The 23,023-nt window shown below is 39.8% G+C and overlaps 1 protein-coding gene across 3 annotated transcripts in view; it reads left to right on the top strand.

Annotated features, from left to right (window-relative positions):
• SH3KBP1 (SH3 domain containing kinase binding protein 1) overlaps nt 1-23,023 on the top strand; it is a 299,175-nt gene that overhangs the window by 182,734 nt on the left and 93,418 nt on the right. Inside the window, exon 1 of one of the 3 annotated variants that reach the window (XM_006212985.4) lies at nt 2,617-2,848. The exons of the other annotated variants lie outside the window; for them this stretch is intronic. Coding sequence (XP_006213047.1) covers nt 2,834-2,848 — 15 coding nt within the window. The 5' untranslated portion in view covers nt 2,617-2,833. Of the gene's footprint in view, nt 1-2,616; nt 2,849-23,023 lie in introns of those variants that run through there. 3 annotated transcript variants of the gene reach the window in all.

Below are 23,023 nucleotides of genomic sequence, written 5' to 3'. Positions count from 1 at the left end.
GTAGAGAATCTGCCTTTCCTGGAAGTCCAGAAGGAAGGGGTGGGATGTCGGGGAGATCTTTTCAAGAAAAGTGATGTTTGAGCACTGGGGTCCGTGGTGCCGGCAGTGTGTACATGGACAAGGAGAGAGTGGTTATGGAGAAGGGCTGGCTTTGGCTGGAGTGCAGGGGATGTGGGATTGGGGGGGAGTTGGAGGGGAGCCGAGCCTCTTCCCCCAGGTCTCTGGCAGTCCACTCACAAGCTGTGCTTCTGGGTGGGCTGGCAAGTTGGGGGAGGGGTTCCCTCAGGCCATGTCATGATCAGATTGGCACTTTAGAGAGATAACTGAGGAGGTGCTGGGCAATGTGGACTGGAGTTGGGAGAGGAAGTCTCCGGGAGAGTTGCCAGTCCCGGGGCTCCGTGGTTGATGACTAATTGGCCAGGCACCAGGAACTTCTAGTAGCTCTTGGAAAGGGGCAGATGGGCCCACCTCATGCACACTCTTTGAGTTGGGCCGCCGTAGCCTGGGTTGGCAGCAGAACTGACAGAAGAGCCAAGTTTCCTTTCAAAGAAAACTCTTTTGTGTATTATGGAAAGCAAAAAGCCAGGAGTCAGCGTTCGACTATCTATGTTAAGAGCCAGGCTCAGGATAAAAAGATCAAAAAAATGAAATTGGGAGGGCCTTGTTAAGTACATTTATGTATATATACTCATGAGCAGCATCATGGGTGTCTGCAAATCGCATGTATACATTTATTTATTTATGTATATGTGCACATTCAGGCTTATCTTCTGAATTTGTTTTTTAATACGTTTTTTATTTTAGAATAGTTTTAGATTTATAGAAAAGTCAGGAAGTTAATACAGAGTTCCCACATACCCCACACCCAGTTTCCTCTGTTGTTAACATCTTACATTAATGTGGTACAGTTGTCCCAATTAATGAACCAATATTGATACATTATTATTAACTCAAGTCTGTCCTTTATTTAGATTTCCTTAGTTTTTACCTAAAGTTCCTTTTCTCTTCCAGGATCCCAGCCGGGATACCACATTACATTTGCTTACCCTGTCTCCCTGGGCTCCTCTGGGCTCCTCTGGGCTGTGACAGTTTCTCAGACCTGCTATGTCTTTGATAACCTTGGCAATTTGGGGGAGTTTTGTAGGCTGTCCTTAAGTTGGCGTTTGCCTAATGTTTTCCTCAAGATCGTGCTGAAGTGATGGGTTTCGGGAGGAAGACCACAGAGGTGTAGGGCCCTTCTCATCATATCGGCTCAAGGGTACATTCTCTCCACGTGACTTCTCACTGCTGATGTTGACTTCAGTCACTTGGCTGAGGTGGTGTTCGTCAGGTCTCTCCACTGTCAAGCTGGTATGTTTTTTTCCCCTTTTCTATATTCGACTTTTTGGAAAGAAGTAATGATGTGCCCCTTACCCTTAAGGAGCGAAGAATTAAGCTCAGCTCCTTTAGGGAGGAGTATCTGTGTTAATTCTTCTTCTGCACAGATTATTTGTCTCATCTCTCCCATCCTAATTAGGTCTTGATAAGGTGATTTCTTATCTGTCCTCTGATTCCACATGCTAATTCAGTGGCACTTGCATCACACTTGCCATTTACAGCCAAGTGACATTTCCCACATGTTCTTTGGCGTGTTACACAAACAGATCTAGGTCTTACTTACCCAAGCAGATTGCCAGTTTCTCGAGGACTGGGACAGCATCTTATTCAAAGCTCCTTACACACCACGAGTGGTTAATAAATCTCGAATAAATGCTAAATTTAAAAATTAAGCATACTTAATAACAGACCAGTCATCCAAGTCTACGTATATGAGAACTGTGGTCAGGTGAGGATACTGTTGATATGTGGTATCCTGCTTTGTAAAGTCATCATGAATTTGTCATAGTAGCTAATAGGCTACTTACTGTGTGCTGGGCACTTTTATAAGCCCTTTACTTATATTACTTATTTAATCTTCCAGACAACCCTGTATCTTGGTGCTATTATCCCCATTTTATAGATCAGGAAACTGAAGTGAACAGGGGTTAAATAAGCTGCTCAAGATCACACAACCAGGAAGTGACCCAGCTGGGAATTTGATCTCAGACATTCTGGCTCTTCGAGTTTTGAACTCTTAACCACTGGGCTCTGAATTCATTACAATGGTAATTAAAATGATATCTCATCTGGGGAAGAAACAAGATTGCTCTTGAAACACTTTATTCCGACCTGTTAGGATACTAGGATACGGCTGATGACATGACTGGCAACAGTCTTGCTCTGTTTTTCCTAGGGGAAGTGTTTCTATAAAGGCATGGCTGTTTTTCCTTCTTCAGTTCTTTTTTTACTGTGTAATTTCTGTGTCGTACAGCTAATTTGATTTCTTTAAAATACAGGCATTTCCACGATGGGCATTTCATTGTACAAACCATATATTTTCAACCTCCCTCGTCCCCTTCCAGTCATGTTATCTGTTGAGAGTGGGCTTTTTATTTTTCTTGCTGACGTTTTTAAACAGAAGTGGTGGCTAGGTCCTGCCAAATAAACACTTCCCGGTGTGTTCCTTGTCCGGATGGTCACACCTGTGGGTTGGAGGCGGCAGCCTGGATTCTTGCAGCGACGCGGGCGAGGGAGGAGGACTTCTCGCGAAGCCACCCAAGCCATGAATCGGCTCTGGCTTCCTGAACCATAAACAAATGCGAGCTTTGTTCTCCCCATTGCTCATTTGGTCCCAAGTATGACTCAGGGTTAGGCTGGGTCCTTCAGGCTCTGTGCCTTTGGCTGTTGGAAGGAAGTGGGAGGGTTCCAGGGTAGTTCTGGGACCTTTTCAAACTGAAGAGAGGAGGCTGCCTGCATGATGGGAGAAGAGGTATTTCCTTTTCTTTTTTTCTTTTTTTTTCTTTTAGAGATGAAATAAATTCCCTTCACTTATGTCTTATCTATACCATTCTGTAACAAGATTTGTAATGGGTTGGCCTTGGTGGGTTAAAATGAAGTGTTTGCAGCTAAGATCCCCCAAGGAGCAGGGGGCTGTGGATGTGCTAAGAAGCAACCTATAATGTGGAGGATTCTTCTCGAAAGTCCAATGCTGCACTGGAACTATTTAGCTGTTTTAAATGCCCCCCCCCACTTTGGTCAGTTCTGCCATTAATTTTTACAGATGTTTCCAATTTCTCTGTGTCTTGAGTTTTCATGTGCTCGTGCTACAGAGAGTAATTTGGATGGGCAGTTTGCACAAGCAGTAACTGTTACACCATGTCACCGAAATGTTTAGCAATTACAGATGTTTGTGCGGTAAACAAACCCAGCTTGCTCTCCAGGTTAGCTTAGGAGAGAGCACGTCCACGCAGAACGGGCCAGCTCTGGGGTGTATCTGTCTTGCGGGGTGTGGATGTTGGAGTTTTCCTTGGAAGTGGAGAAGCTGTGAGTAGTGACTTCTGGGTGCTGTTGAACTGCTTTTTATCAAGGTAAAGATTTTTGACTAATTTGGTAGTCCTGGCCATTTATATTCATTGGCTCATATACAGAGTAAAATAGAGACACTCAATTATTTGATTTTCTAAAAGTTTGCTGCTAATAGGTGGTCTGGTTTCTCTCTGTGAATTGTTCATATTTGTCTATCTAAAAGCAGAAGTCTGTCATTTTCCAAACACAAAATAAAATTCCCTAATTAAACCACAGGATAAGCGAGGCTTACAATGCGTCATATGTCTTCCATATTGCTGTTTCTTGTTGCAAAAAAATGTTAATGGGAGAGTTGGTGATATCTATAAAATATGTCCCTTTATGTCTTTTTTCTGTCAGCTTTAACTTACAATGTTTACAAAATTACAAAAAAAAAAAAGAAAAATAGTATGACAAAAAGGAAGCAAATTATTTTAACACATTATTTTAAGAGTAGGAGGACTTCTTGAAAAGTTTTTTAATGGCGTCTGTTACTTGTAGAAGGGTGTGAGTGCAGGCAGCAGTTGGCTAAAATAAAAAATAGATTAATCTGCAATGGCTTGAAAGAATTTTCCTATTGAAAGATATCTTAAATTTACTGATTATTATTATTGCTGGATGTTACCGATCTGAGTTCTGAAAAGTAAAAATCAGAATTAGGTATTTATGTGCAAAATTCACATGGTGACTCTTCATTTGGGAAATGAGCGAAAACTTGATGGATTGTAAGTTGTGAAATATGGAAAAGTCTTGGCGATGGCATGGGCTTCTCGAGAGAGAGAGCTTTTTTTGTCTCCCTCAGACTAGGGCCGGGAGATGGGACAAGAAGGGTGGCCCCTAGGACCTTTAAAGGTTGGTGACCTATAAACTACTCGTTGTGCTGAGTGCCCCCCAAACATTTCCAAAATGGAAATAGCTGTTATTTCTCTGACTACAGGAGCCCTTTGCAACAATTATAATAATAATAAAAACTGGAAGTTACAGAATGTGAAGAAACAAATAGAAATGGCCCTTAATCCTATTACCCAGGAGTAACTATAGTCACCATTTTATACGTATCCTTGCAGACTTTTATCTGAGCCTAACTGTACATGCAGTACACACATCACTCTTCATACAATAATGAGGTCATATTCAATGTCACCTGTTTTTAAAACTTAACATATTATGGGCCCCCCTTTTCTGTCAGATAGCTGCATGATCATTCCTTGTCAAGATGTGCCACCACTTACCGAACTAATCCCCATGCAGTAACTATTTAGGTTGCTGTCATATTTTCAATATGAAAAACAACATTATTGTATATGCATCATTGTACCTTCCCTGATTATTTCCTTTGGCTGAATTTTTAAAAGAGGAACTTACAAGCTCACTTAATTCTGCTTTGTTTTGTTTTTAATGAAAATAACCCAAGTATACAGTTAAAAAAAATCCAACAGAATAAAACTAAGACTTTCTCAATCCCACACTCAGCTTTACTTCCCAGTGGAAATCCCCATAAAAGCTTTCTGTGTACTCTGTAAAAATGTAGAATCTTTTTATTGTGGTAAAATATATATAACACAATACCATTTTATTCCTTTTTAAATGTACAATTCAGTGGCATAAAATATATTCACATCATTAAACAACCATCATCACCATCCATCTCCAGAGCTTTATCATCCCAAACAGAAACTTTGTACTCATTAAATGCTAACTCTCAATCCCCTTCCCCTTACCCCATTCTACTTTCTGTCTCTACCAATTTGACTACTCATATAAATGCATTCATAAAATATTTGCCCTCATATAAATGGATTCATAAAATATTTGCCCTTTTGTGGTTTATTTCAGTTAGCATAGTGTCTTCAAGGTTCATCCATGTTGTAGCATGTGTCAGCATTTCCTTCCTCTTTAAGGCTGAATAATACTCCATTGCACGGATATATCACAATTTGTTTAATCATTTCTCCATTGATAGACATTTAGGTTTTTTCCACCTTTTGACTACTGTGAATAATGCTACAGTGAACACTGGCATACTCAAACCCTGTTTGAGTCCCTGCTTTTAGTTCTTTTGGGTATATCCCTAGGAGTGGAATCACTAGGTCATCTAGTAATTCTATTTTTAATTTTTGGGAGAACTGCCATACTGTTTTCCACAGTGGCTGTATCATTTTGCATTCCCACCAGCATTGCACAAGTGTTCTGGTTTCTCCAAATCCTTGCCAACACTTGTCATTTTCTGTTTGTTTGTTTTTTAAATAATAGCCATCCTAATGGGTGTGAAATGGTATTACATTGTGGTTGGAATCGGTGTTTACCATATGTTCATACTGCCTTTTTCTAAGAGGAAAGGATATTATTCTTCTTATCTTAGAATAATGTGTTGAGGAAAATGTCTTCTGTCTGAGAATCCCCACTAACTGGCCAGTTGGTTACACAGTCCCAAGAGATTACAAATTGCTTAAAGGGAGGACTAGTTCCCCCTGTTCCTGCAGCTCCTGAAGAAAAGATGAGTGGAGGGCCTCAGTGGTTGGTTGGATTCAGAGGTTTAAGGGTGACGGACTGCTGCCTCTCACCTAGCCCCACACAGGTTTTTAGAGAGCAGATTCCAAAGCGTTCTTTTGAGAAAAGATGAATTTCTCTTTTGCGCTCTTTTAATTCTAAATACTAGTACCTGTGTTATCTTATGTTGTGGGGAAAAACAGTTTTATGATGGATTTTCTTTCCTCAACTTCTGCTCTGAAATCCCTTGGCAACAGGAAATGAAAGTACTTCCTTTGACACATTAATTGCCAAAGCATTCATTTGCTTCAATTGGCATTCTTCAGTGGGGCAGGCTGAAGTATCTGTATTTTATCGTGGCTCACTTTTGTTCTTATATTAATAATTATTTCATAATATTTATAATCCTAGAGTTTGTAGATGCTTTTGGTTCCTGAAATTCCACGTTTTAAAATTTTCTATGTGGCCATTAAAATGATGATGTTAATTTACCGAGCTTGTCCTTTTCTCTCTGAGATTTTTCACTAGCTGGAAAATGATGTTCTAGGCAACTAGACTTCAACAGGATGATTAAGTTTAATGTCCTATGAAAACTGACAACTTTAAAACAAGCCATCTAGCTTACTCTGCATGGTGGTATGTCTTTGCTTACATTTAAAGAATTTTGATCACAGAGATCAGATAGTCACTCAGCAACCTCTTTTTTACTTTTCTGTGGCATCTGAGGCCATTTAAAAACTATGAGATGACAGCCTATTCTCAACTCAGACTTTTAATGTTGGAGGCTAAATCCTAAATAAATGTATACTCACAAAAATGCTCTTGGATGCAGAAGTACAGGAACCCCTACTTACACCTCTAATAGAGATTTCTCTCTCTCTCAACTTGGGCTATAAAATTAACAATTTACATATTAGTAGTTTGCCAGAATTGCCTTAAAAGCTACTTCTTTATCAAAAGGCCATCGTTAAGCCATCTGACAGATGGCCTGTGACTCCAGAGTGTCGCCTCAATTAAACTAATCCTTGAATTTTTAGGAATAAAATAGGCAGTGCATGGAAAATTGAAGGCAGGTATTTGGGGTCCCAATCACTTAGACACTGTATTTCTGTTTTCCTCATTTAAGATGAGGAAGTTAGAGGTGGCAAAGATGGATTTACTGCCTCATTTTTTGTTTTCTTCTTTCACTTACTAAGCATTTTCATCCGCCAGTGATTTTAGTATGTTTTGCTCCATTTGTTTTGGTAGCATCTGCTCAGTCTTTTCTTTTTGTTTTGATTTCTTAGTTGAGTTTCTCATTTTTTCTCTCTGCTAGAGATAGCTTTTCTGAAACTTCTTGGGTATCTTTTCTAGACTATTAACAGAATTGATAATAAGGTAATGATGTAACATGTCAAGACTTTAGTTCCCGAAGTTGTCCAAATTTGTCCTCATGGTACAGTACTTAACACTGTCCAGTTACTGTGTTGGGTGAGCTGGCCACATTATATGTCTTATATGTCTCAGTTTTAGATTTAGTTTCTTTTGCTTCAAACCCCAGTATTCTCTCTACATCCAGGTGTTGTTAGAAGCAGAGAAGGTAGACTTGCTCATAATTTAGAATCCTATTTTTTCAAGTGATGTGAATACAGATACTGTTATTTTTGACTCAGAAGAGGCTGAGACATTACAAAGATGGTAACTCTATGCCTGTGCACATAACTGATCTGCCTAAGCAGTACATGTTGTATTGTCGATTTGCAGTATAGAGGTGAGCAGGGTGACTTTACTGTGCTTTCCAGTTAAGGATTATGGGATCTCTGACATTTTGGTGTAATTTTTGTATTCGTTGCCCAAGAGCTCAAACAACTCCAGGTTTTTCTGACTGGAGCCTTCAGTCATAGGTCATTAGGCAGGAGAGGAGAAAAGTGGTTCAGATAAGAGATGACAAGGGGTCTTGAGAAAATTAATGAAAAACTGAAAGATTTCCAGCTGGGTCAGGGGGACATCATAGGTTCCAGGTACTAAAAATGGTTTTATGGGGCCACAGAGCAGTATATTTGTGTGTAGCCCAACCCTGACATTAGTCTAGAAACTCCTTGTGAAATGAAGGTCTAACATGGGTTAATTGTCTTGTCATGAGATTGAATGACTAGGAAGAGGCAAGGGTATCCTAAGAGGCAATGACAGAAGACAGTGAATGAAGATTATTAGGAAACAAAAAATCAGGAGATTGCTCAGGAGTGTGGAGAAGTGATGGTCATTGTGGCAAGGAGAGAAGGCTAAACAGAGTTGAGGAGGAAATGGAGAATTATGTGGGGGCTAATGGCTGACTGTTCTCTGGTACCATTGATGGTTGAAAAAAGGGGATCCCCCTTTAACTTGAGGCATGATGGCCCACTGGGGAGTAAGGAATAAGTAGCCAGTAGTGAGCACTGATAAGCTCTTCTTTGTCCTGTGGCATGAAGGGTGTGGAAATCTTTCACTGAAAGTCCCAGTCGAATTGGGTAGATGATCATCTGAAATGCATCCGTCTGAGATGAATTAAGTATAGTAACTCGGGAGTAGGGAATGGGTTATAAACTCCAAAACACCATTTCTGGTTTTTGTTCTCCTTTGTCACCATCTCCCGTGAATCTGTATTGTTTTCTCTGTGCCAAGCCTATAGTGAGCCTTTGTGGAAAGCACAAAGAGGAATTGCTGCTCTCGGGAACTCAAACGTGGAGAGCACTGAAATGAACGTTCTCCATTGAATTTCTCAAGACTAGAAAATGCATCGATTGGGATATTTTGCTGTGCACATTGTCTTCCCCACACCCCCATAAAAAACCAAAATATACCTTTAGAAAATAACATATAACCACAAAAAGTGCCACTTAAGGAAACATATAATTAAAATAGGTGATTTCATGTTTTGTTTTGTCTTTTAAATGAGGGTTTTCTTCCCCTCTATTTTGTGTGATTCGGAGTTTTTGTATATGTTACAGAGAAAGGCGAGGAGAATGGGAAAACATTTTAGTACACGAAAATGAGAACATGCAAAATGAGTAATGAAAGACATACCATTTGTTCATATAGTGAGGATCTGATTTGCCTAAAACTCATCAGGCATCCTAAAGAGAATTTATAGCCTTAAGAGAACTCTTTTTCCTCCTGACACATGCTACTAAGCTAAAGTTTGAAGGAATGAATGAATATGAATGACAGCCAAGCACAGATTGAATTTTTGCTCCAGCAGACCAGAAGTTATTCTACAAAAGGGTTCCTCTTAAAAGTACATTTATTCAATTCATCCACACCACAAACTTGAATGCCATTTTTTTAAAAAGTTAGGCTTGATTCTTGAAAGGCTGCAAAATCCAACTATGTTCACATTAAGTGGAGATGATTGTCAGATAGCTGAGAAATGAAAAGAACTGTGAACTCTGTATGACTTTTAAGATTTTGGTATACTTAAGTAAATAGTCCTAAGAGCAGGGGAAAAAGTCAAACCTTAAAATTTGGGCGGGGGGCTGGTTTTCACCACATTTATTTTTCTCTCCTGTTTGAGAAACTGTTTGTAATAATTACTTTGGTTTGTATTAAAAAGAGTTTTTATATGTGAAGAACTAGAGAACTGGTAGAAAACAGAACAATTAAGCTGTGTACCCTACGCCTATATAGATCACACTCCTTAAATCACGACTTCTTCATATCCTGGGAAATGAGGAATCTCTGAGGAATCATACGTGAAAAACAGTCTTTTTACAGTCCCTTTCACATGTATGAATAGGAATTCGTGAGTTTAGTAAGAAGAGCAGGAAATATATTTTTTGACTTTGAAAACATTTGATAAAATGACAGTACTTTATTGACTGAACAGTGTTAATTGAAAATGACTTTATATCATCCACTTGGTCACTGAGGATATGAACTGATGAAAAACTATGAGTAACATGTGATGATAAATGGCGGGGATGCTCTATATGAGTGGGATCTTGTCATGACTCGTTTTACAACTGATGTTCTTCACATCCTTACTGAAGACCTGGAAAAGGAAATATAATGACACACTAATGAAAGCTGCATGTGATTTCTAGTGAGGAGGTGTTGCAAATCAAGTCAGACCTTATGGAAAGGCATCGATAATGTGGAGAGATAGGCCATCCTTTTTAGCTGTGTTAGTGTGTGTTATTTTCTTAAAACTTTTATTGTAAAAATCATCACTGCTTTGTAGAATCACTGGAAAGTAGAAAAATGAAAAAAAAAGTAAAAAAGGGCTAGAATTTAATTACCCTGGGGCCTACACTGTTGGCATTTTTTTTTGTATTTACTTTCACTTGTCTTGCCCTACATTTTTAACTGGTTGAGATCATACTACCACATGCATATTTTTTTCATACACGTAATTGTATATATTTTTTTCGCTCAGCACTGTATATAATTTCCCATGTCATTACAAACTTTCAATAGACATCTTTTTAAAAGGCTGCAGAATGTTTAGTTTTATGGCTACAGATAGCTAGAGGGTCTGAGAGAGCTGGAGTCTAGTGGCTGCACTGACTCCTGTCAACATTATGCCTCAATCTCTCATATTATAGATGAGAAAACAGCACTTTCTTGAAAACATAAAAATAAAAAATAACATAGGAAAGCAATTTGTGCTTGTGGGCTATGGAGCAGTAGGCCTTCTACAAAGGTTTGTTGAATTGGATGTGCCACCTATAGGATCCAAACAGAATTCCAGTTGGCCCTTCCTGGCTGGTTTTGAAAGAAGCCTTTAAGAGCAGCCTTTGGCAGGAAAGCCTGGCCCTTTCCAGGTAGAGGACTGTGAATTCAGCTTTTCACGTCGAAGTGTCTGTCAGTAATGTCCACGAGCGGCTTTAGAAATCTGTACCACGTGAGTTTATGGTCTCACTTGGCCCTGTTTCTTAACTGCCTTGGGAGGAGTATCTGTTTGGCCTAGCGATTTTGGATTTTTTCATCCGTGATTGAATGGGTGCCAGGCTTTGTAAAAGATGGCTTGGGGTGATTTTCTATGGTGGTATGTTTGCTCCTGAGTATCAAACCGCTCAATAAAAGGCTTTCTGTTCTCTGACAACAGGCCGTTTTCTCCAGACACACGCCTTGTTTTTCCATCGTTAACAGTAGATAACAGTTTGGATGCCGCCAGAAGCATAGGCCTGTACTTGAGGGGCTTCTGGAACAGTCTTCCGGCCACTCGCTGTTGGGCGCCACCTTAACCAAAACTTTATTGACCTGAAAGCTCTGTGGGTCGTTGACTCCGGTACTCGTTTCTCCTCTGTGTTCTGTCTGCCTTTCCTCCCAGGCAGTGACTCCATGGTGATGGCTGTTGCTTTTCTTCTTTGCTCATTTTTCAGAATTACCGCTTTCCTCCGAGCCCATCTCTGCTGTGTGACTGTCTTGTAAAAGTTGCTCCGGGCTCTCCAGTCCCCAAGCAAAGAGACGCGGCGGTTAACCTGCTGTTTTAAAAAGCTGTTGTCATTGAAACAGTCATTCTTTGTAACTAGATTCATAAAGAGGCATTATGACGATGATTTTTTTAATTTATTCAGTAAAATTCAATAACCGTAACTATGATTAAGCACTTTATCTACATTTTTCTATTTAATCGTCTTAGAAAATCTATGAGGTACACATTATCTCCATTTCAGACAAGGAAACTGAGGTTTAGAGAGGTTAAGTAAGTTGCCCAAGATCACAGAGCTGGTAAGTCTGATCTTAGAGAGGATTCCTACTTAATGGTAATTCACTTGTACCACCAGATGCTACCATGAAAGGGGGAATGGGTTGATTTATTCCATTGTTCTGTCCCTAGCATCTAGCAAATGCATTGCATGTGGTACTTTTCTCCCTAAATCTGAATGTTTTGGGGTTTTTTTAATTACAAATTTTTATTGTAGTTGATTTATAATGTTCATTTCAGATATACAGCAAAATGATTCAGTGATACATATACAAACATATATATATATTTTCTTTTCAGATTCTTTTCCATTATAGGTTATTACAAGAAATTGAATATAGTTCCCTGTGCTATACAGTAGGTCCTTGTTGTTTATCTATTTTATATATAATAATGTATCTCTGTTAATCCCCAACCCCTAATACATCCCTTCCAGCCCTTCCCCTTTTGGTAACTATAGTTTGTTTTCTATGTTGGTGAGTCTGTTTTTGGTTTGTAAATAGAATTTGTATCTTCTTTTTTTTTTAGATTCCACATATAAGTGATATCATATATTTGTCTTTCTCTGTCTGACTTACTTCACTTAATATGATAATCTCTAGGTCCATCCATGTTGCTGCAGATGGCATTATTTCATTTCTTTTATAGCTGAGCAATATTTCATATATATATATGTGTGTATATATATTTGTACACACATATATATAAATATATATACACACATATATATATAAATATATATATATATATATATACACACCCCACATCTTCTTTATCCATTCATCTGTTGTAAATCTGAGTGCTCTTTGATGAATGTTGAATTTATTGTTGACCGAACTAAATGATGAACATTGAGTACCTCTAGTGTGCAGGGCACATCACAGAATACAAAGATACCAAGACAGACTCCTTGCCCTGCAGCGCTTACAATCCCAGTCAGTTACACAGACACGTACATAAGCAGTCATAAGTAGAAGGCAGAGGGTAGTGAGTGCTGTTCCAGAGATTCAAAGTAAGTTCAGTAGGAACAGGGGAAAGTGAGAGAGAATTCCAACAATTGGCATCCAGGATACTTTCACGGAAGGCACACAATTTGGGTTCACCCTTTATTGTTTAATGTCTTAGTAACTAGTAGCTGAAGTGCCCTGAGCTGAATTTGATCTCTTTTTGAAGGTCTCCGTTCTCGGAGCACCTTGGGGTCATCTTTCTAAGTATTCCGCTCTATGTCTAGAAGATGTAATCAAGGTGTGCCTAAACTCTGAGTATATTTAGAAAATTCCTCTTTTGAATAAGTATGTGATGTGAACTCGTTCTTTCTAATAAAAATAAAATACAAAAACAGTATCATTGAGTTTTTAACCTTTGATGCAGTTTTCTCTTCTCTCCTCCTGTAAAATTGGGGAGCCCAGATGAGGATTAAAGCCAGAGCTATTTAGCATTAGCCAGATGTAGAGATTGTTTTGATCAGCAGTAGGGTATCTTCCATAGAAGTAAAAGGAGCATTTCCTGTAAGACTAAGGTGAGTTTCTGGACAAAGATGGGTCTGTTCTCTAACTCACCTTATTACATGCTGTCTGCACCCCTGATTATTTTTGTGGTTGAATATTAAATATCAGGATATCAGAGCCTCAGGAGCAATTTTTTGCCATTCTAGTCAATATTCCTATGTAGAGAGAGGCTTGTGAGGAAAGACAAGGATACCCTAAGCCTTTGAAAAAAAAATTGTGGTGAAATACACATGACATAAAATTTACCATTTTAATCATTGTTAAGTGTACAGTTCAGTGACAGTAACTACATTCACATTGGTACGCACCCATCACCACCATCCATCTCTAGAACACCTTTCTTTCTTTTTTTTTTAATTTAATGTATTTTTATTGAAGTATAGTCAGTTTACAATGTGTCTTTTTCTGGTGTACAGCACAATAGTTCAGTCATATAGGAACATACATATATTTGTTTTTGTATTCTTTTTAACCAAGTTACTACAAGATATTGAATATAGTTCCCTGTGCTATACAGTATAAACTTGTTGTTTATCTGTTTTATATATAGTAGTTAGTATATGCAAATCTTGAACTCTTAATTTATCCCTCCCAACCCCCTTTCCCCCAACCCAGTAACCATAAGTTTGTTTTCTTTCTTTGAGTCTGTTTCTATTTTGTAAATAAGTTTGTTTGTCTTTTTTTTTTAAGATTTTACATACAAGTGTGATATCATATGGTATTTTTCTTTCTCTTTCTGACTTACTTCACTTAGAGTGACATTCTCCGTGTCCATCCATGTTGCTGCAAATGGCATTATTTTATTATTTTGATGGCCAAGTAGTATTCCACTGTATAAATATACCACAGCTTCTTTATCCAGTCATTTATCGATGGACATTTAGGTTGTTTCCATGTCTTGGCTATTGTAAATAGTGCTGCTATGAACATTGGGGTGCATGTATCTTTTTGAATTAAGGTTCCCTCTGGATATATGCCCAGGAGTGGGATTGCTGGATCGCATGGTAAGTCTATCTGTAGTCTTTTGAGGAATCTCCATACTGTTTTCCATAATGGCTGCACCAAACTACATTCCCACCAGCAGTGTAGGAGGGTTCCCTTTTCTCTGCAGCCTCTCCAGCATTTATCGTTTGTGGACTTTTGAATAATGGCCATCCTGACTGGTGTGAGGTGATACCTCATTGTAGTTTTGATTTGCAGTTCTCTGATAATTCTAGAATGCCTTTCATCTTGGAAAACGGAAACTCTGTATCCAGTGACAACCCCTTCCTGCTGCCCCCAGCCCCTGACAATCACCATTCTACTTTATGTCTCTGTGAATTCTACTACTCTAGGTGTCTCACATGAGAGAAATCATACACTATTTGTCCTTTTGTGGCTGGCTCATTTCGCTTAGTGTAATGTCCTCAGGTTCATCTGTGTTGTGCCATATATCAGAATTTCCTTCTCTTTAAGACTGAAAAATATTCCATTGTCTGCCCTAGCCTTTCAAGTAGCAGTTTGACTTGAAAACCGAGCAACAAAGCATTGCTCCAAGTATTATCTCTTTTCTGATGGAAACTATTTCATTTCCCTCCCTTACTCTGAAGGGCAGAAAAACTTCTCTGGAAATTCCTTTTGGGGGAAAGAAATTTACCATTTTTTGTCTCTAGCTTAAGACATTTATGGAGACATATTTGACTAAACTATTTACTTTAAATTTGTCAGATTAGAAAGATCCTTTTTCATATGTGTCAAGAGCTTCTTCTGTGCCTGTTTTTTTTTTAAATGTTTTCGTTTTCAGATGGTAGATTGATCGGTGTTTTAACAGTAAGCTAACTGTTCGAAACTACCACAGCCCTATGATTTTTTTCACTCATGTCACCACGCCAGCATCAGAGACCTGAGAAACACATTCACTGTGATTCTTCACGTTAGAGTAGATTTTCCACTGTGCTTCCCCGAGCCTCTCTAGTCAGGGTCTGAACGTAATGTTCTTTGTACACCATTGGCATTCATTGCCTCTGCAGAATGCATGTATGTAGACTCAGGAACATAACAGAGTTTGGGTGTTCTTCCATCTGTATTCACACCAATTCACAATCACTGATGTATCCCTGCTGTGACTACGAAGTATGGACAAGTTGACAGTGTAAATATTCCTCCAGCCTCTCTTCTACATCCTTAGTTTCACTGTGTGTTAATTGAATTTATACAGCTATTAGGACTTGGTCCATGTATATACAGCAAGTTTCATGTTAAAGCAGTAGATGAACAAAAACTCCAACTGGCCCTGTGGTATTCACTCCTGCCGTCCTGTCATTCTCTCTTCCTCATCAACATTCTTCTTAAATTCTCCAAATGCATCTAAAAGGAAAGTCTTATTAATCAAAAGATAAAACTCATCCTCTGGTAGAAGAAAGATTTAAGATTTCCTTTTATCTGTCATAGCAGTGGGAAATGGTCTCTTTAAAGCATAATGGTGGGAAGGAGGGTATAGCTCAGTGGTAGAGCGCGTGCTTAGCATATATGAGGTCCTGGGTTCAATCCCCAGCGCCGCCATTAAATAAACAAACAAACAAACCTAGTCACCCCCTTCAAAAAACTACAAATGACAAAAAAAGCATAATGGCGAATTGTGTTTTGCCAAAGTAGTATATGAAATGGAAATTTACTTTGGCTTGTTTATTCTCTGTGAATAAGATGATCCTACAACAAAATAGCACGCAGGCTCCTTTCTCAGGAACAGTGCGGGTAAAATAGGAACAGGATTTTCATAGCCTGGCAGACGTTTGGAGAGCTGCCTTCTATGATTTTAGTGTTGTCTAAATGCACATCCTCCACCTCATTGAGCACTTAAGTAGGTTTTGATTCGTTTTTCAACATAGCATTTCCCCAGCACAAGTGGAAGCTCCTACTAAACCTTCAGAAAGTTGTTTTGCTTTAACAAAGAGACAGTCCTACCCCTCCTGTGTATGTGTTGGATGGTTCTTTCTGGTTTTTCAGGGCATGGTCTCGTGAGGTATTCAAAAAGCAAAACAAATGAACCAAATGATCAGATCCTGGCAGAAGTTCAAGTGCATGATAAATGCTATAATTTGGCTCAGATTGTCAGGTACACCTTTCTAGTAATGCACGTGTGTGTCTTAGAGTGTGTGTGTATGTGTGCATGTGTGTTTCATATACAAATACAGAACAGACTTCATATGTACATGTTCAGTAGAGTGATAGATACTAAAGTTTCCATTAGGAAGATCAAAAGCATAAACCCTGGAAGACCTAAGGAAGCATCTAAGTTGGGATTAGGTGTTTTATATCCAGAGGAACTTTGCTGTTAGTCTTAAGAGGACAAGAGAAAGATATCAGCCATTGAGAAACATGACAGGTTGCTGTAATTGGAAGTAAACCTTCAAATTTCTTCAGGTCTTTGGGAATTTACATGGATAGTCATTGAGAAGCAGTATATATTCTGAGTGCTTTGAAGTAGACGTAGTAAGGGGTGATGGTGGAAGGTGATTAAAATTTGAGTCTATGAGAGATCAAATGAAGTGCCTTGAATTGGGGAATAGAATCCTTGTCTAGAAAACTACTGAAATAATCCCTGTGATAGCAGCAAAGTCCTAGGCTGCGGTCAAATAGTAAGGGATGAATCTGAAAGCAGATGCTGGGTGGTGGGTTTGTTATGAGAAGGTGCAGTAAGAGAGTAGTGAAGGCAGGGCTCCAAGTGTGAGTCTAGGAGACAGAGAATTTAGGAAGCAGAGGTCATGATGTGATGCTCACCCCACTATTCTGTAAACTACTCATTCTGGTGATACATTGATAGGTATCACAAGAAGTAGGACTTCTGTGTTCAGATGAGTTTAGAAAACAGTGAGATAATGTTAAACAGTAACTACAGGACTTGTCAGAGCCTTTAATATGCTGTTATACAAGGATTAGAGCAAGTAGTCTGTGTTTCCCAAATTTATCAGATTGTGGTGGTAGGTGTTTTGGTGCTTGGTTGGTTGCTGGAACATCTTAGGAACACACTTCGAAAATGATTTCAGAATAAGAGAATGGTGTGTGTGTGTGTGTGTGTGTGTGTGTGTGTGTGTACGCACCTGTGCATACACATACCTGGATGATAATGACCCCTCCAAGTAAGGGTCTTTTGATCATAATACATAAGAACTTGAGAGAGTGTGAAGGAGCAGGCTAGGATGAGTATTTGAAAGTCATAGGCAGAGAGAGGTCCACCAGAAACATGGCTGAGAATGGATTCTTCTTTATGGTGACCAATAATTAATAAGAGATCGGGGTCATGTGCATGAGAACAAGGGAGTAAGCAGAGGCAACAGAGGTCTAGGAAGACATCCTGGACAATGTGCTGTCACCAGAGACCAGGCTGGAAAGAGCATGACAGTGACAAACAGTGGGGCTCCAAGAGGAGTCTAGTTTGTCAAGGAGGACAGCTCCCCTCATTTACCTGTTGTGTTGTGGTAGGATGCTAACGCTAAGGCAAAGGGTGAGTGGATGGCATCGCCAAGTTCCCAGCTCCATTCAGCAGACAAGACACTTCCTGACCCTCAACTTTGTGGAGATAAGAGAATGATTAACATCTGTGTCCTCCTCTCAAGGAGGGCACTATTTCTGAAGAGAACGGGGGAGAAAAGCAGTTAAACTTCTAAGTGTACAGTTAACAAATGCTTCTAAAGCAATTCTGAATCTGACAAGGTCTTTAACTGTGATTGGGCAAAGAGGTTTAATGTAACTTGAATTATCACTAACTTTTCAAGACAACCAGGGAAATAAATATTACATGAATAACTGGAAGTCTTAAGCCCAGCTTCATAATCAGAAGATTACTTCTTACATTTTACTTTTTCTTATAGCCAAGTTTAAAATAGACTTATGTGAAGCATGCCTCTTTGGAGATGTCGGAATTAACACAGTGGTATGTAGGTATTTCAAAGGTAACCTCCATCCCTAGAATGGAACCACAAATGTATTTTTCTTTTACTGGACCATGCATTTGATTTTTAGAATTTTGAGTTGTATTTTACTCTGGTGTATCTTCTGTTGATATCAAGTCATTTAATTTAAGCTGGGCCAACCAAAAGCAGACGAATTGACAGTTACTCATGTAAATGTCCCAGCAAGTAGAAAAGCCTTCCATTAGAAGTGCACGGGTGCTCCGTTGTACAGAGACTCTCTTGTGCTAGTTCTCTTCTGGTCCTGACATCAGCTGGCTTGCAGGGCTTCTGCTCCGCTCCTACCACCCTCTGCTGAGCACCAAGAAGACTTTTCATAATACCACCAGTCATAGATATTCATGAAAGGAGTGTGTAAGAATAGATATAAAAAAGTTTATAATTGGTGCAGCCACTATGGAGAACAGTATGGAGGTTCCTTAAAAAACTAAAAATAGGCTTATCATATGATCCAGCAATCCCACTCCTGGGCATATATCCAGAAAAGACAAAAACTGATTTGAAAAGATACATGCACCCCAGTGTTCATAGCAGCACTATTTACAATCGCTGAAACATGGAAGCAACCTAAATCTCCATCTACAGATGATTGGTTAAAGAAGTTGTGGTATGTGTGTATGTATGTATGTGTGTGCGCAATGGAACACTGTTCAGCCATAAAAAATGAAATAGTGCCATTTACAGCCACGTGGATGGCCCTAGAGATGATCATACTAAGTAGGTCAGATAGAGAAAGACAAATATCATATGATGTCACTTATATGTGGGATCTAAAAAATGAGACAAATGAACTTATTTACAAAACAGAAACGGACTCACAGACATAGAAAACAAACTTAATGGTTACCAAAGAGGAAAGGGGGTGGGGATAAATTACAAGTTTGGGATTAGCAGATACACACTACTACATATGAAATACATAAACAACAAGGTCCTACTGTATAGCACAGGGAACTATATTCAATATCTTGTAATAACCTATAATGAAAAAGAATCTGAAAAAGAGTATATATATATATACTCTTTTATATATATATATATATATATATATATATATATATAACACTTTGCTGTACACCTGAAATTAACACAACATTGTAGATCAACTAACTTCAATTTTAAGAAAGTTCACAGTGAGTTTTAAATGCAGTTGTGAGTCTCTCTGAGTTATGGTGGTAAAGGAGAACCGAAAGGCTGTGCATATGGTCATATTCAGGTGCTGTTTCGTCTCTCTTCCCACCGCTGTCTCCTGTAACCTGTGTCTCTCTGTTTCTGTATATGACCAGGCTTTGGGATAACCATGCTTTCTTCTCCTTAGCATTACCCTATAATTGGAAACTTTTTTACACTCATAAGAGTTTGCATCTGAATTAGAATCAAGTCAGAGGATTTTGTGCTTGGTTTGAACAGGATCCTGGTCTCATGTTCCAGCAGTCACGAAGAGAAACAGATAAATTAGTCATTAGGGAACTGGATTCCATTAGAGTAGAATCTAGTGATTGTCTTTCCTACAAGCATTAGTTTCTTCATTTTGGCACAGGGAAGAAAAAAAATTACTTGTTCTACTAACTGAAATCATATGTGGATTATCTTTTCCTAATGCTGTATTAGCAGCTCATACAGAGTTGCGAGTATATGTGATGCTCCTACTGTATACAAAACCACCACCCCCTCCCGAACTGCATTTAGTACTTTTGTCAAGCGAGCTAACAAGAGAGGGAGTTCTGCTTTTAAATATTCAAAGGGAAGACTTTTTTGAATTATCTTCTTTTTAGAATCGGGTTTTTTAAAAAATCAAGCCTTAAATGGAGATTAGAATGTGACAGGAGAGACAAAAGTTGACACCGACTTGGTGATTACTGTGGGTTGACATAGGTTGTTAGTAATGGTCTCTAGAGCTCTCAGCTGCCTACAGCCATCCATGTGTACATCCACTCCCAGACCAAGCAGCAGCTTCTGAGCTGAGGGGGGTGGTCAGACCAGAGTAACGCAGATGTGGGTACTGGGAAGTCTTTAGCCACGTCACAGAAAAGAAAAGGAAACACTGGCCTGAGCTATAGAGCAGAGCCTGAGCATCCTTCCTTCAGCAGGCATATGGTAAAATGGGCCTGTCTGCAGACCTCTTAGGAGGTGAAAGAGCTGCGTCCTGAGCAGCATCGACACGCAGCCCCTCGGTATATGGCGCTTGCTTGTCCTGGATAAACCATCTCCTTTATGATACCCAGGAGGGCAGGAACTCTGAACTGTGCCAAGGAAGCCTCAAGTGGAGCTCCTGATCCTCTTCCAGAGCCACTGCAAGCCTAGCATCCTTCTTTACTGCCTGCAGGGTGATGAGAGATGTAGGGATATGACACTCTGATTTTCCTGTTCCCTCAGACCTGCACTGTGGCTGCCCTTCAGTTGTCTATGACCTCTGTGTGTACTGGAGCTAGGCCTCACTCTCATGACGTGTGTCCTGTACAAGTTGGGGTTTCTGTTCATGTTTAGCCCAGTGGACCAAAGATATTTACAGAGGTAGGGAAGCTGGAAGCTTGGTGAGAAAGCAGTCATTCACTACCTTTTGTCTTTGTTCTTGTATTTAGAGGAAGGGCAGGGGGTAGAGGTTCTCAAATGGGGTGTTTGGAAAGATGTAGGGTGTTTGGGGTGGACACAAGATGAAGGAGCACTGTAGGCCATTGGTGAGCAGGAGCAAGGGTTGCTCACTGCCCTTCAGTGTGTGAGTCTACAATGAAGAAATGCCCTACCCAAAATGCCAGTAAAGGGAAACGCCACAGAGTAGCAGCAGAGCTTGGCTGTCCTGGAAGGTTGGTGCCGTCAAGGGGATCTTCCCACTTGGTCTTCAAGATAGTCCGAGCCCTGAGAGGCTAGATGCAGTCTTCCATTTTTGATTCAAAACCACTCTTACCATCCATTCTTCCATCTGTCCATCCGTCCTTTCAGTACTCCTTGGGAGAAGGGTCTCATGGCCACCTATGCTCCCCTCCTTTTCTCCCTCAGTCATATTGTCACATTGTCTGCTCTACTAAACTCCATTTTCTCTCTGAACTGACTCATTTACTGGCAATGACGAGTTCTTATGCCAGTGAAAAAGAGAAGGTGGAAGGCATTTGGTGGAAGGAGGTAGAGAAGAGAGGAAGAAGAGTGGAGAAGATGTTCTATTATTTGTCTAAGTATGAGAATAGGTGCCTAACTTGTTTATCCAAGAAAAGGTATTTGGTTAGTGCTAATAGAATCTCTCCTACATCCAGGTTGGTGGTTCTCAAACTGGAGCATGCATCAGAATCTCCTGGAGGGTGTGTTCAGACAGAGACTGCCAGGCACCATCCCCAGAGTTTCTGATTGGGAAAGGCTGGGGTGGGGCTTGGGAATTTGCCTTCCTAACAAGTTCCAGGTGATGCTGGTGCTGCTGGTCTGGAAACCACACTTCTCTAGGTCTGGGTCCTAGAGAAGAGAAAAACACCTGAACGGCTCCCATCTCTGGGACCCTTGGAAGACCAGGCTGAGAGGGGAAGAACTTGCCTTACTGTGGACATTCAATCATGGTCCAGGAGGAAGAAGAAAGGAGTTAAGATCTAGCAGCCCCAGAAAATGAGTGCAGGATCAGCTTCACCCCCTACCCCGATACTGGGATCCACGCAGAGGCCAATGGGCTGTGTTTTTTGAAATAGCAAGAAAAAAAAGAATAGAGTAAGCTTTGCTTTCTTACGTCTTTCTATTTGGAAGTAAGTGTACCAAACTGGTGGCCTTTCTTGATGTCTGTCGGCTTAGACGGCCTGGTAAATGAGGACACCAGAGATGGAGGGCAGCACTTCCTTTTGTTACTAAATAAGAGGGCGTCGTAAAAATACACAACCTGTGAAAGTTTCTCTAAAGGAAACATCTGGCTTAAAACCCAAACCATTGGAGGTCTCCCTTTTTTCAGGAAAGGAAACAAAGCTAAGATTGGGCGTAGTGTTCACCGCTGTATTTTCCTGATTTCCTCTCCCTACTGTCAGTAATAATGGAAGTATTTGTTGTTTTTGTTTTCTTCTTCCTAATATGTTAACGATAGTGATGCTTTATTCTGGTCGCCAAAAGGGAAAAAGAAAGAGAACGATGGGGATACTGTTGGATGTGTGAACAGAAATATGAATGACACTATGACAGCATCTATTTGACTGTCAATTCCTGATTTTTCAAGATAATTCTCAGAACGGTTTTTCATCAAATTTAACCTTATGGCCAAATAACAAGCTTTCTTCCTCCTTGACGTTTCCTCGGAATCACACAGTGTGATTGGTTTGAGTACTTAGTGGCGGTTGAGGAATGGCATAATATTTGGGGTTTCATTTTTTATCCAATATAGAAAGCCCTGTGGCACTAAATAAAAATGTCACCGTGTAAAATGTAAAGGCTTTCTGTCACAAATGTTTTTAAAAATTCATGAAGGGCTGAGGATTAGATTTATCTTACCCTCTTTCTGTGATTTATTCATCTTTAATGTTAGTTTCTGCATTTGAAGCATGAAGAACTTTTTCAAATTAAAAACGGTGGTGAATCCGTTGTATTTGAAGAAACATGTCAGCGTGCCAGATTTTGAATTATGCAGTTCATTCCTCTTCGTCTGTTCAAGGGGCAGATGTGTTTGGTTTTCCCAGTGGCTGGGATTCTCACTGGGGAAACTCTTCATTGTTGGAGAGGTTGATGCCCGCAGCTGCTTGGTGTTGACAGCTGTTGCCCTGGTATCGGTGGACATTTTCCTCAGGCATTAATCATGATCACCCACATGCGATGGCCAAGGAGAAGAGTGGGAGTAGACCTCACCTTTGGAGCCATCGTTTTGCTTGTCATCTTGTCTTTCGTTTTTGTTGCTTTGAGCTGCTGAGTTGCCTGTGTTCGGGGGAATATCTTTAGTCAGAGACAATATCCAATCTTTTCTAGGGATGGTTCATAAATAGTGAGTGATAATGGAATTAGCTATGAATGAAGGAAAGGAAATGAACTCAAAA

The sequence above is a fragment of the Vicugna pacos genome, chromosome X, assembly GCF_048564905.1.
Source record: "Vicugna pacos chromosome X, VicPac4, whole genome shotgun sequence".
NCBI lineage: Eukaryota > Metazoa > Chordata > Mammalia > Artiodactyla > Camelidae > Vicugna > Vicugna pacos.
The sequence above is the reverse complement of the archived record's forward strand: the minus strand, read 5'-3'. Positions and strand labels throughout refer to the sequence as shown.